The sequence below is a fragment of the Lagenorhynchus albirostris genome, chromosome 2 (assembly GCF_949774975.1).
Source record: "Lagenorhynchus albirostris chromosome 2, mLagAlb1.1, whole genome shotgun sequence".
Lineage (NCBI taxonomy): Eukaryota > Metazoa > Chordata > Mammalia > Artiodactyla > Delphinidae > Lagenorhynchus > Lagenorhynchus albirostris.
Window position 1 is genome coordinate 119,183,283 of NC_083096.1, and position 14,447 is coordinate 119,197,729.

At 35.1% G+C, this 14,447-nt stretch overlaps 1 protein-coding gene across 1 annotated transcript in view; it reads left to right on the forward strand.

Moving 5' to 3' along the window:
* The window catches only part of PIGK (phosphatidylinositol glycan anchor biosynthesis class K), a 136,345-nt gene that overhangs the window by 91,313 nt on the left and 30,585 nt on the right, over positions 1-14,447 (forward strand). The window contains exon 10 of the mRNA XM_060139724.1: positions 6,691-6,775. Within this exon, the coding sequence (XP_059995707.1) occupies positions 6,691-6,775 (85 nt within the window). The remainder of the gene's footprint in view (positions 1-6,690; positions 6,776-14,447) is intronic.

The following is a 14,447-nucleotide window of genomic DNA, read 5'->3' on the forward strand; positions in this document are numbered from 1 at the left end:
TGGTGCGCGAGGAGAGGGGATTAAGAGCGCTGCTTTAAAGGAGCTCCAGAGACTGGCGTGAGCCACGGCTATCAGCGCGGACCTCAGAGACGGGCATGGGACGCTAAGGCTGCTGCTGCAGCCACCAAGAAGCCTGTGTGCGAGCACAGGTCACTATCCACACCTCCCCTCCCGGGAGCCTGTGCAGCCTGCCACTGCCAGGGTCCCGTGATCCAGGGACAACTTCCCTGGGAGAACGCACGGCGCGCCTCAGGCTGGTGCAACATCACACTGGCCTCTGCTGCCGCAGGCTCGCCACGCATCCGTACCCCTCCGTCACCCCGGCCTGAGTGAGCCAGAGTCCCCGAATCAGCTGCTCCTTTAACCCCGTCCGAAGAACAGACGCCCTCAGGCGACGTACACCCAGAGGCAGGGCCAAATCCAAAGCCGACCCCGGGAGCTGTGCGAACAAAGAAGAGAAAGGGAAATTTCTCCCAGCAGCCTCAGGAGCAGCGGATTAAATCTCCACAGTCAACTTGATGTACCCTGCATCTGTGGAATACCTGAATAGACAATGAATCATCCCAAATTGAGGAGGTGGGCTTTGGGAGCAACAATATATATATCTTTTTTCCTTTTTCTCTTTTTGTCAGTGTGTATGTGTATGCTTCTTTGTGTGACTTTGTCTGTATAACTTTGCTTTTAGCATTTGTCCTAGGGCTCTGTCTTTTTTTTAGTATAGTTTTTAGCACTTGTTATCATTGGTGGATTTGTTTTTTCGTTTGGTTGCTCTCCTTTTTTTTCTTCTTTTATTAATTTTTAAATTTTTAATAATTATTTTTTATTTTAATAACTTTTCCTTCCTTCCTTCCTTCCTTCCTTCCTTCCTTTCTTCCTTCCTTTCTTTCCTTCTCTCTTTTCTTCTGAGCTGTGTGGCTGACAGGGTCTTGGTGCTCCTGCCAGGTGTCAGGCCAGAGCCTCTGAGGTGGGAGAGCTGAGTTCAGGACATTGGTCTACCAGAGACCTCGCGGCTCCAAGTAATATTAAACGGCTAAAGCTCTCCCAGAGATCTCCATCTCAGTGCAAAGACCCAGCTCCATTCAATGACCAGCAAACTACAGAGCTGGACACCCTGTGCCAGACAACTAGCAAGACAGGAACATGACCACACTCATTAGCAGAGAGGCTGCCTGAAATCATAATCGGTTCACAGACACCCCAAAACACACCACGTGGACCTGCCCACCAGAAAGACAAGATCCAGCCTCATCCACCAGAACACAGGCACCAGTCCCCTCCACCAGGAAGGCTACACAACCCACTGAACCAACCTTAGGCTCTGGGGGCAGACACCAAAACCAACAGGAACTACTAACCTGCAGTCTGTGAAAAGGAGACCCCAAACACAGTAAGTTAAACAAAATGAGAAGACAGAGAAATGTGCAGCAGATGAAGGAGCAAGGTAAAACCCACCAGACCAAACAAATGAAGAGGAAATAGGCAGTCTACCTGAAAAAGAACTCAGAGTGATGATAGTAAGGATGATCCAAAATCTTGGAAATAGAATGGAGAAAATACAAGAAAAGTTTAAAAGAACCTAGAAGAACTAAAGAGCCAACAAACAATGATGAACAACACAATAAATGAAATTAAAAATTCTCTAGAAGGAATCAGTAGCAGAATAACTGAGGCAGAGAACGGATAAGTGACCTGGAAGATAAAATAGTGGACATAACTACTGTAGAGCAGAATAAAGAAAAAAGAATGAAAAGAATTGAGGACAGTCTCAGAGACCTCTAGGACAACATAAATGCATCAACATTTGAATTATAGGGGTCCAAGAAGAAGAAGAGAAAAAGAAAGGGCCTGAGAAAATATTTGAAGAGATTATAGTTGAAAACTTCCCTAATATGGGAAAGGAAATAGTTAACCAAGTCCGCGAAGCACAGAGTCCCATACAGGATAAATCCAAGGAGAAGCACGCAAAGACACATATTAATCAAACTCTCAAAAATTAAATACAAAAAAAAAAATTAAAAGCAGCAAGGGAGAAACAACAAATAACTTATGAGGGAATCCCCATAAGGTTATCAGCTGATCTTTAAGCAGAAACTCTGCAAGCCAGAAGGGAGTGGCAGGACATATTTAGAGTGATGAAAGGGAAGAACCTACAACCAAGATTACTCTACCCAGCAAGGATCTCATTCAGATTTGATGGAGAAATTAAAACTTTTACAGACAAGCAAAAGCTAAGAGAAATCACCATCAAACCAGCTTTACAACAAATGCTAAGGGAACTTCTCTAGGCGGGAAACACAAGAGAAGGAAAAGATCTACAATAACAAACCCCAAACAATTAATAAAATAGCAATAGGAATATACATATCGATAACTACCTTACATGTAAATGGGTTAAATGCTTCAACCAAAAGACATAGACTGGCTGAATGGACACAAAAACAAGACCCGTATATATGCTGTCTACAAGAGAGCCACTTCAGACCTAGGGACACATGCAGACTGCTAGTGAGGGGATGGAAAAAGATTGTCCATGCAGATGGAAATCAAAAGAAAGCTGGAGTAGCAATTCTCATATCAGACAAAATAGACTTTAAAATAAAGACTATTACAAGAGACAAAGAAGGACACAACATAATGATCAAGGGATCAATCCAAGAAGATATAACAACTGTAAATATTTATGCACCCAACATAGGAGCACCTCAATATAAGGCAAATGCTAACAGCCATAAAAGGGGAAATTGACAGGAACACAATCATAGTAGGGGCCTTTAACACCCCACTTTCACCAATGGACAGATAATCCAAAATGAAAATAAAAAAGGAAACACAAGCTTTAAATGATACATTAAACAAGATGGACTTAATTTTATTTTTAGGACATTCCATCCAAAAACAACAATACAGTTTCTTCTGAAGTGCTCATGGAACATTCTCCAGGTTAAATCATATCTTGGGTCACAAATCAAGCCCTGGTAAATTTAAGACAATTGAAATCGTATCAAGTATCTTTTCCGACCACAATGTTATGAGACTAGATATCAATTACTGGAAAAAAATCTGTAAAGTAGTTGTTACAAAAAATTTCAAACTCATTCATTTTCCTCATTTTCTTTTGTTTTATTTTTTCTGAACCATTTGAAAGTAAGTTGCAGATATCATGACAGTTCACATCTAAACACTTCAGTATGCCTCAACCAAGAATAGGTTTGAAATTTTTTTTTTCTTTTTTTGGTCACACACAGCTTGAGGGATCTTAGTTCCCCAAAAAGGGGCCAAACCCGGCCCCAGCAGTGAAAGTGCTGAGTCCTAACCACTGGACCGCTAGGGAATTCCTTTGAAAATTTTCTAAACAACTGCAAGACTTTTTTTTAAAAAACATTTTTATTGGAGTATAATTGCTTTATGATGGTGTGTTAGTTTCTGCTTTATAACAAAGTGAATCAGCTATACATATACATATATCCCCATATCTCTTCCCTCTTGCGTCTCCCTCCCTCCCACCCTCCCACCCTCCCTATCCCACTCCTCTAGGTGGTCACAAAGCACCAAGCTGATCTCCCTGTGCTATGTGGCTGCTTCCCACTAGCTATCTATTTTACATTTGGTAGTGTTATATATGTCCATTGCCACTCTCTCACTTTGTCCCAGCTTACCCTTCCCCCTCCCTGTGTCCTCAAGTCCATTCTCTACGTCTGTGTCTTTATTCCTGTCGTGCCCCTAGGTTCTTCAGAACCATTTTTTTTTTTTAGCTTCCATATATATGTGTTAGCATATGGTATTTGTTTTTCTCTTTCTGACTTACTTCACTCTGTATGACAGACTCTAGGTCCATCCACCTCACTATAAATAACTCAATTTCGTTTCTTTTTTTGACTGAATAATATTCCACTGTATATATGTGCCACATCTTCTTTATCCATTCATCTGTCGAAGGACACTTAGGTAGGTTCCATGTCCTGGCTGTTGTAAATAGAGCTGCAGTGAACACTGTGGTACATGACTCTTTTCAAATTATGGTTTTCTCAGGTTGTATGCTCAGTAGTGGGATTGCTGGGTCATATGGTAGTTCTATTTTTAGTTTTTTAAGGAACCTCCATACTGTTCTCCATAGTGGCTGTATCAATTTACATTCCCACCAACAGTGAAAAGTGCTCGCTTTTCTCCAACCTTCTCCAGCATTTAGTGTTTGTAGATGTTTTGAGGATGGCCATTCTTACTGGTGTGAGGTGATACCTCATTGTAATTTTGATTTGCATTTCTCTAATGATTAGTGATGTTGAGCATGCTTTCATGTGTTTGTTGGCAATCTGTATATCTTCTTTGGAGAAATGTGTATTTAGGTCTCCTGCGCATTTTTGGTTTGGGTTGTTTGTTTTTTGATATTGAGCTGCATGAGCTGCTTGAAAATTTTGGAGATTAATCCTTTGTCAGTTGCTTCATTTGCAAATACTTTCTCCCATTCTGAGGGTTTTCTTTTCGTCTTGTTTATGGTTTCCTTTGCTGTGCAAAAACTTTTAAGTTTCATTAGGTTCCTATAATATATTTTTGATACAAATCTTTTCAAGTATATGATTTACAAAAATTTTCTCCCATTTTTGGGGTTTTTTCACTTTCTTGGTGGTGTCCTTTGAAGCACAAAAATTTTTAATTTTGATAATATTCAATATATCTATTTTCCTTTTGTTGCTTGGTATATATTTTATATACCTAAAAATGTAGAGAGACTTTTTAAATGTACATTGTGAAATATTTAAAAATAATGTGGGTTTTTTGGTCAATGAATATTTATTTTATTTTTAATTGTGGTAATATATACTGTATTAGTTTGCCAGGGCTGCCATAACAAAGTACCACAGACTGAGTGGCTTAAGCAACGGAAATTTATTTCCTCACAATTATGGAATCTAGAAGTCCAAGGTCAAGGTGCTGGCAGGATTGTTTTCTTATAAAGCCTCTCTTGTTGACTTATAGATGGTCAAATCTTCTCCTGGTGTCTTCACATGGTCTTTACTTTGTCTTTCTCTGCATCCTAGTTTCTTGTAAGGACACTGTCATATTGGATTAGGACCTACCCTAATGACCTCATTTAACCTTAATCATCTTTTTAAAGATCCTGTCTCCAATTACAGTCACATTCTGAGGTACTCAACGTTAGGGCTTCAACGTATGAATTTTGAGGGGACACAGTTCAGCCCACAGCATATACAAAACATAAAATTGACCATTTAAACCCTTTTAAAGTATGCAGTTCAGTGGCATTAAGTATGTTAACATTATCCTGTAACCATCACCACCAACTATCTCCAGAATTTTTATCACCTTTTAATACTGAAATTGTACCCATTAAACAGTAATTCCCCTTTCTCCCCTCCTTTGCCCCTGGAAACCACTGTTTTACTTTCTGTCTATATAAAACAATGTTTTAAGACAGTTTTTTTCATCATTAGTGAGAGTCTTCAAAGTTCCCCCAAATTAATTATTTTTATGCTAATCTGCAAAGTATGCACAAACTTTTACCTAGCTAAGAGGTTTCTTATACTCTTATATACAAAATTTTGTCCTTATTTGTATATCTGCCTTTTTACTGGGAGAGATTCCAGATTTCTCATCATCAGATTCTTAACTACAGCCCTGGAGACTTATACTAGTCTTGTTTTATTATTTTTCAAGATAATTCAATGTTTCAATTTTTAAATTTGATTTTAAGTTGATAAGGTGATGTGTAGTTTACAGTAATAAAAGGTAAGTGAAAGTTTAAATGTGTTTCGGTCTTATTGTTTTGTAATCTAATGAATCTAATGTTTTTTTTGCTATTTTGAAAAGGGTCAATACTTTTTTCAGAATTTTTTTCTAATTCTCTTCATTTGGGGAGATTTTATTTTTTATTCCTACTCTTCACTTTACTGTTTTATACCCTGTTAGGTATGTGTTGTATCAACTCTGCATCTCATTGTAAATGTAGATATTAAAGAAAATATTTTCCATGTAGAATAACCTCTCAGAATTATTGTTGTCTTCGCTTTATTCATACATTCATTCAGCAAACATTTATTGAGTATAATATGGTAAACATTGGATATACAAAGAAGAATAAGACATAATTTTTATCTTCAAGGAGGTAAAAAATGTACCTAAATGCATCTAAATAAATTATTATATTTGAAAGAAGAGTAAAGAAAGAAGGAGTTGTGGTTGGTCCAAACAGGAAACACAGTGGAGAAACTCAGAATCATGGAGATGCCAAGCCCACGGGCAGGTGACCACTAGTTGGAATGGCTGAAACTATTGACTGGGACGTAGAGAAGGAGTTGCTGGAGATGAGGCTTGAATGGTTGGAGCCAGGTTTTGAAGACCTTTATTTAAATACTATGATAAAAAGCATATGCAGTGAACATGGAGTTCTTAAACATTTTTAAGTCTCAGAGTGAAAAACAGGATCTGAGACTATTAGGTGATGTTAGCTACTCTTATTAAATAGTAATTAAATGCAATCTGAATGTATTCATGGTTATGTCATTTAAAAATTGTCATTAGGTGTTTTTTCATAGATTATTGACAAATACTGCTTATTTCAGAATCTCATATTGATATATATTTTTAATATATTTCATATTTGGCATATTTAAACATTTGGCATATTTAAAAATAATATTTACCTTGGCTTTGTGTTTCTTAATTTTTTTCCAGCTATAAGAAAGACCTGATGGATGAGGAACTAATGGAACCTCTGAAATATGCTGAACAACTTCCTGTAGCTCAGATAATACACCAGGTTTGCTTTCCATTTTGTTCTTTTGAAAGAAACAATAATTTTAATCTCTGAAAAGTAATTGCTTTTGTTAGGTTTTTCAGAATCAGTGTGCTATAGCTGAAAGGCATTCCAGGCCACCTAGCCCTATTTAGACTCCACCTATTACAGTTGGAAATCTCATTCAAAGCACAATATTAAAAGGCTACTTGCTGTGTAACAGTAGAATTCTTGCTTATATAAAATACAGGGTAGAATCAGAATTATCTTTTGCGCATTACTTAACAAGTGTTAATTTCAGAGAATGCTCATTTGCACCATTGTATATGGTACTTGTTAGTGACAAAGAAAAAGTTGAAAAAATATCATTTGGTATAATTTTTTTGAGTAGCTAAAATGAAAAAGCAGTCTCTCCCTACTTCCTCTGCCCCACCCCATTATCACCTCTTGTAAAGTATAATTCTAAATGTCATGTGGGTAATTTTTTCATTTCCAATTTTAATGACTCTATCATCCCTTTTACATAACTGTAATCTTAAAGAAGGCAGTGTGGTAAGTTTTTAAACTTAGATTTGGTACTGTAATTTTGACAGCATATAAAGTCTGCCCTGCTGGACTAGAATCGAAGAATTTTAAAAGTGATCTGTTGGTGAGAGTTATGGCCTTTAGACTTACCAGATTTTTCGGAGGCTATAGATTATGGGAAATATTAAAAGCCCTTAAATGTCAGAATTTGTCAGAATTTTCATGAATGTTAATTATTATTATGAGTTTTTCCTTATGTCTTTGCCAATCAAAAGAATTTTTATTTAGCAGGTATGGATTGATTAGAAGTTCCAGGTTGAGTTTATTAAAAGAAACAGGCTTTTACTTTAAAATGTTGGCTATATAGATCTTTTCATTGACATTAAAATTGAATATTAAAATTCTATGAGAAATTACCAAAAATGGTAAGAAATTTGCCCCTTTTGGTAGCCTATCTGTGGTTGGTAATCAGGTCCAGTTATATGTCAGGAATTCCCTGGTGTTGTCAAAGCTTAAATGACCTAACAGGCTGCAAATGTCACATTTAAAATTCTGTCTTCATGCCTGACTCTCAGCATGAATGAATTAAACAGCAGAGCAGGCAGCAAGTCAGTATGTTCTTAATAGTCAGAGTGAGCAATGAAACAGTTTGTGGTTTGTTCAGAATAGGTAAATAGAATCTGCCCAGAACAGTTCACCTAGAATAAAATCTGAAATAGGAAACAAGAGTTAACCTTTAAGATGGTTGACCAGATGAAATGTCAGTCATATTTTTACAGCTTGAGTGAACCAATAAACTGTGGTTTATGTAAGAGCTGCATTTTGCTATTATATACTATATAAATTCAAAGATGAAAATCTTTGACCCTGGTGAAAATTTTTATGATGATATTCTTGGCATTATAAGAAGCTATATTAATTTTAACACTGAATTATTAAACATTATAATGAAATTTTTGTAGTAACTGAATTTATAAAATTTTAATTTTAAGATACATGATAGAAATTTATTTTTTTTATTGAATAAAATTAATTTTGTTCTCAGGAGGTAATCAGGAAAGATCATTGTTAAACCAGACTCTTATAATCTGTTCCTCTTGTTATGTTCCTTTATTGACAGTACTACAACTTTGGAACTGTTACCATTGTCTGTCCAAGTGATGTTTAAGAAACATATGAGTTATGTTGCTAGAAGTTTACTTATAAGTGGATTATTTGAAAGTGGTTTTTTCCCCTAAGAGAATAGTAATAATACATGTAATAATTAGGTTCAGCCAATCCCACAAAACTTTTAAATATGTAATATATTTAAATTATAGCATTATTGTAGTATATATCTAAGCTCCACCTATAATAATAGTATGTTTTTAACTATAAGTAAATATTTTTTCTTCTAATCTTGAATCATGCTTTACCTATGCCTGTTTTGGAACATGTATCATTTTTATTTGAAATAATGTTATTTATTCACATGTCTTATAGATATATTTGATTGTCTTTCTGGATGTCCTTGATTTCTTGATATTCTTTTCAGCATCTAGCCTTGTGCCATGTATGTATATATCTGAATGGATGGATATATATATTTAATGGTATAGTGAGAGCCAGATTATCTTTTTTCCCTACTACCCAGCCATCAGAAGCTGGGGCCTCTCACTGGTGGCACAGTTTAGGAGCTGAAGGAGAGAAGTAACAGGATCAGAGGCTGTAACATGAGGAGCAACTTGAGAAATAGCAGAGAGAGAGGAATGTATCTCAGTCATTTGAGTAATTAATTTCTTGTGTATGTTACTTAAACGGCATTTTACAATGAGGAGGTAGGCAAGATTTCAGTATTACCATTTCATATTGCCAAATTATTTACCTCTTTTTAGGGGTCCTAGCAACATGATTGCACATCTAGGAAACCCAAGACACTCAAGTTACAAACAGTAGAATTAATAAGAGAATCTGGTGAGATAGCCAGCTATAAGATGAATAAAACTGGTAGCTTCTCTATATATGCAATAACTACACAGGATGGAAATGGGAAAAATTTTCTTTTTTTAAAAAAATAAATTTATTTATTTATTTATGGCTGCGTTGGGTCTTTGTTGCTGTGCACGGGCTTTCTCTAGTTGCGGTGAGCGGGGGCTATTCTTAATTGCGGTGTGCTGGCTTCTCATTGCGGTGGCTTCTCTTTTTGAGGAGCACGGGTTCTAGGCACGCAGGCTTCAGTAGTTGTGGCATGCAGACTTAGTAGTTGTGGCTCACGGGCTGTAGAGCGCAGGCTCAGTAGTTGTTGCGCAGGGGCTTAGGTGCTCTGCGGCATGTTGGATCTTCCTGGACCAGGGCTTGAACCTGTGTTCCCTGCACTGGCAGGCAGATTCTTAACCACTGTGCCACCAAGGGAGTCCCAAGATGGGAAAAATTTTCTTTCACAATGAAAGGAACTATAAAATACTTAGGAGTAAATTTATCAAGTAAACCATAGGCCCTGTAGTGTAAGAATTGTGGAAACATACCATGTTTCATAAGCAGAAAGTTATACCAAATATTTGATGGGGCAGGGAACTTAATATCATAAAAGTATCATTTCTCCCAAATTATCAGTTCTAATTAGAATAGAAGCAAGTTTTTTTTTTTAATGTTAGAAAACAAAAATGACCACATAGTTCATGTGGAAGAACAAATATCCAGTAATAGCCAAAGAAGGTATATAAAAAGAGAGAAAACACAGCCACTAGAATTATATAGTTATGTATGGACAAAGGAATAGACAAATGGATTAATGGAATACAATGGAAGAGTGGATTTCAAACTTTATTTATTATAATTGACAATAAGAAATACATTTTACATACATAATGACCCTTGATATATGTGTTTGTATGTTAAAAATCAGAAATAAAAGTATTATGAAACATTAGCCCTTATTACATATGATGTACACTATTTTCTTTTTCTATTTTTTAAATGGCAAATAAAACATACTAAATTGATTTCAAAAGCAACAAATATTCCTGATCCGTGGCTTGAAAAACACTAGAACAGAGAATCCAGAGAAAAAAATTTGTTATGTTTGATCATTAGATATATGATTAAGATGATTTGTATTTCAGTAGGAAAACAGTTACACTTCTATTTCATACTATGTAATACAAAGTAAATTTTGTGTAAAGACTTAAAGTAAAATAAATAAATAAAATATTTAGAAGAAAGTTTAGGCAACTGCATTTTTAATCTAGAAGTAGGGAAGAACTTCTTAAAGAACACATAAATGCGGAAGATATGTTCAGCACCATAAAAATTCAATATTTTATATAACACAAAATACCACAATGTTAAAAGACTAATGTTAGAATCAAGACAAAATGTTTACAAAGAAACAGTAGTAAATTGGTTAATATCTAAAATATACACAGAATTCTTAGAAGTTTATAAAAAACAACTCAGAAAAAAAAAGAGATGAAAAACAGTTTAGAAAAAAAAAAAAACAAAGAGATGAAAAGCAGTTCAGAAAAAAAAAAAACAAAGAGATGAAAAGCAGTTCAGAAAAGAGCAAACTTAAATGGCCAATGATGAAAAGAAAGCCTAAAACTCAGTAAGGAAGTGCACATTACCAATTCAGTAAAATTATTATATGCCCTTCAAATTGGCAGAAATTAAAATCACACTTTGGAAAACAATATGGCAGTTCCTCAAAAGGTTAAACATAGATTTACCATGTGACCCACTGATTCCAACCTAAGTATATAAAAACATGCATCCACATAGAAACTTGTACATGAATGATCATCGCAACATTATTCATAATAGCCAATAATTGGAAACAACACAAGTGTCCATCAACTAATGGATGAATAAAATATAGTACATCCATACAGTGGACCATTATTCAGTGATAAAAGGGAATGAAGTACCGATACATACTACAACATGGTGAACCTTGAAAACAAACAGTGTGTTAAGTTAAAGTCTGTCATAAAAGACCACACATTGTATGGTTCAATTCGTGTGAAATGTCCAGAATAGGCAAATCTACAGAGACAGAAAGTAGATTAGTGATTGTCTAAGACTAGGATGAGGTGGGGGAATGAGGAATGACTTCTAAATGGGTATAGGGTTTCTTTTTTTTAAGTGATAAAAATGTTCTAAACTTGGTGGTGATCTTTGTGTAGCTCTGTGAATATACTAAAACCATTGAACTGTACACTTTAAAAGGGTGAATTTCATAGTGTATTAATTATATTTCAATCAAAATGTTTTAAAAATTAAAATCACCCATTTCTGGCAGAGATGCTAGGAGAAAGATACTTGTATACCTTCTTGGTAGATATCTGAATTATTCCTACCTTTTTAAAAGGCCATCTTGCAACATCTACTCACATTTAATATATATACCCTTCAACCCAGTGGTTCCACTTGTGAGAATATAGCCCATAGTGGTAATATATGAATAAAAGTACTAACATATAAGAATCTCAGTGCAATGATAATTTATAGCAGCGTTACTTGTGGCCACAACAAATTGGAAATGATGTGAATGCCCCTCAGCACAGTTGATATATAGTGCATACGATTTTCAGAAGCCACAAGTAAGTAGAGCAAATACATGTTTTTCCATATTTTCTTATAATTGCACTTTTTTTTTAATCAACTAACCTCTTATCCCTCCTCCTCTTTCTGCCTAATGGTAGAAAATGTAGTCACTTACACCTAGTATTTTCTCCCTCTTCCACTCCTTCCTGGGATGATGGAATCACAGCTTAGGTAGTAGGGGGTAGTTGACGTGGCTTCATGGCACTGAGAGATTCATGGTGTTCCTCCACTGAGATATACTGTAATATTGTATAGTTTTGGATTGGCATCTACCTCTTCTGATAATTGCTGAGTTGGCCATGTGCACAGCACATCTGTTAATATTTTACACACCATCTCTTCACATAGTTGCATAGCTCTAGTAATGTTGGAGGAAGAGAACAGAGTACGCAATGAGAAAGGCCAGCTTCTCATTTGCTGTCATTCCTTCTCTATCCACTTCCTCTATTCTCTATCCTCTTCTGTCTTCTGACTTTCTCACTTTTCTTTCTTGTCCCTTTCCCCCATTTTCCTCTATTTTGTTCTTATAAGCTAAAGTTATATGAATTCTTCCCCCATGTTGGTGAGTGTTGTTAGTATTTTCATTGGAAAGTGAATTAAGTACAGTGTCTGATACATAGTACACACTGGATAAATATGGAGACCTTTGTTGAGTTTAGGGATCTGGCATGCTGACAGAAAAGAGTTAAGAGTTCTCTAAAGGTCACAAAGAACTTGTGGCAGACCTGTTTATGATACTCAGGTTCCTTTCATAACCAACAGTGGTGGCGTTTATTAAACATCTCGGAGGAGGTGTGCAGATCGTAGGGTTCATTATACTAACAATTCAGGCAACCTAGTGGTCTTGCAGCAACACAACAAAAGCATAAACTGCATGGAAAGGCATAACTTGCAGCTACTGATGAAGGGAGCATCACTTCACATGAAAGTACAACTATTCCTTTTAAGGATACATCAAGTTAGGACGTAGAATATTACTGGGAAGGCAGGTACAGAACTATCTTACTGAGACAGGTACGGAGAGCAGTGTATGATTTTCCCATATAAGTAATTTTACATTTACTTCAGACATGTTAATTTTAAAATTAAGCCACTTTAAAAAATAGCTTAAATTTACTCTTAAGATTTGAAATATGTGACTATACTGTGGTCTTTTGTGGTAAGTTGGTATTTTTTCTTCTTTGTGAAAAGAATTGCATGCAGATGGGTCAGAAAACTTTTCCCTTTTTTTAAATTAGTAGGCTCATTTTACTTTAATTTGTAAACATAAAAAGTTGATAAGCACCATGTAGAATTTATTGAATTATAAAATGGTGACAACTAGGGATTTAAAAAAATAACCAGACACAAGTCTTTTAAAAAAAGAAATTAGTATGTAGTTAAGAGTAGTATATTAGTCTCAAATACAGATGTTACTTAAACTTCCTTTTTAAAAAATTAAAATATTTTAGAAATGTACTGAAAAATGAAAAGGTCAGTAATGAATGTATAATTTATCATAACAGTTTTCCTTTAGTGTCATCTAGTTAAGCATGTGTTTTATTTTTTAAAATTTTGTGTCAAGAATCAATTTTAGTTAGCTCTGGCAGATATTAAAATGTTTAGGCTTGTACTGTTTAGATATACAAAGTGCCACTGATACAAAAATGTAGGTAAGTCTTATGTGCAGAATAGATAGTACAAATCACCTAGCTAGCCTAGAAACCCCAGTATGTATATGGATTATATAAATGATAAAGATCACATCACAGATCAGTGAGAAATTAAAGGATTATTCAATAAATAATGCTGGGACAATTAATTAAGTATTTGCAGGGGGCAGGGAAGACTTGATTCTTGCTTTATAACATGTGGAAAAAAGTCAATTCTAATTGGATTATAGATCAATGCAAAAAATGGAAAATATCAAAACTATACATTGGTAAATATTTGTTGGAAAGGAATTTCTAAGCATGAAAATAATGGCAAAAACTTCAAGGAAAATTGATATATTTTACTTTGTACAAATGTAAAACATACATCAAAACAAAAAGGCAAATATCAAAGTGGAAAACTGTTTTCCTCACAGAATTAACATCTTTACATATAAAGAGCTTTTACAAAGAGATAAGGAAAAAACTTAACTCTTCAGTGGAAAAGGAGCAAAGAACATATACAGACATGCCTCGAAAGTTGAAATAAAGATGGCTAATAAACTGATGAAAACATGTTAATATTCATTAATGATTTAAGAATTATTCATTTCAACCATAAAGTACCATTTAAAAAAATCTCTTAGATTAGCAAAGATATGAAAAGTAATAATACTCAGTAACAACAAAACACATGCACTGCTGGAGAGGAGTGTAAATTAGTACAAAGTGAGGACAGTGTGGTAATTTGTACCAAAATTTGTAAATATGTTTATGAACTATTTAGACATGACTGATTGAATACACATTTACTCTCCTTCCTGAAAAGCCCTACTAAAGTGACAGTAAGGACATAAAAATATATAAATCCCATAAGACAAAGAAAATGGAAGAGGAGAGAATAGCAGAAAAATTGGAAGAAGAAATTGGAAGAAAAATGGAAGAAGAAAAATTGTTGA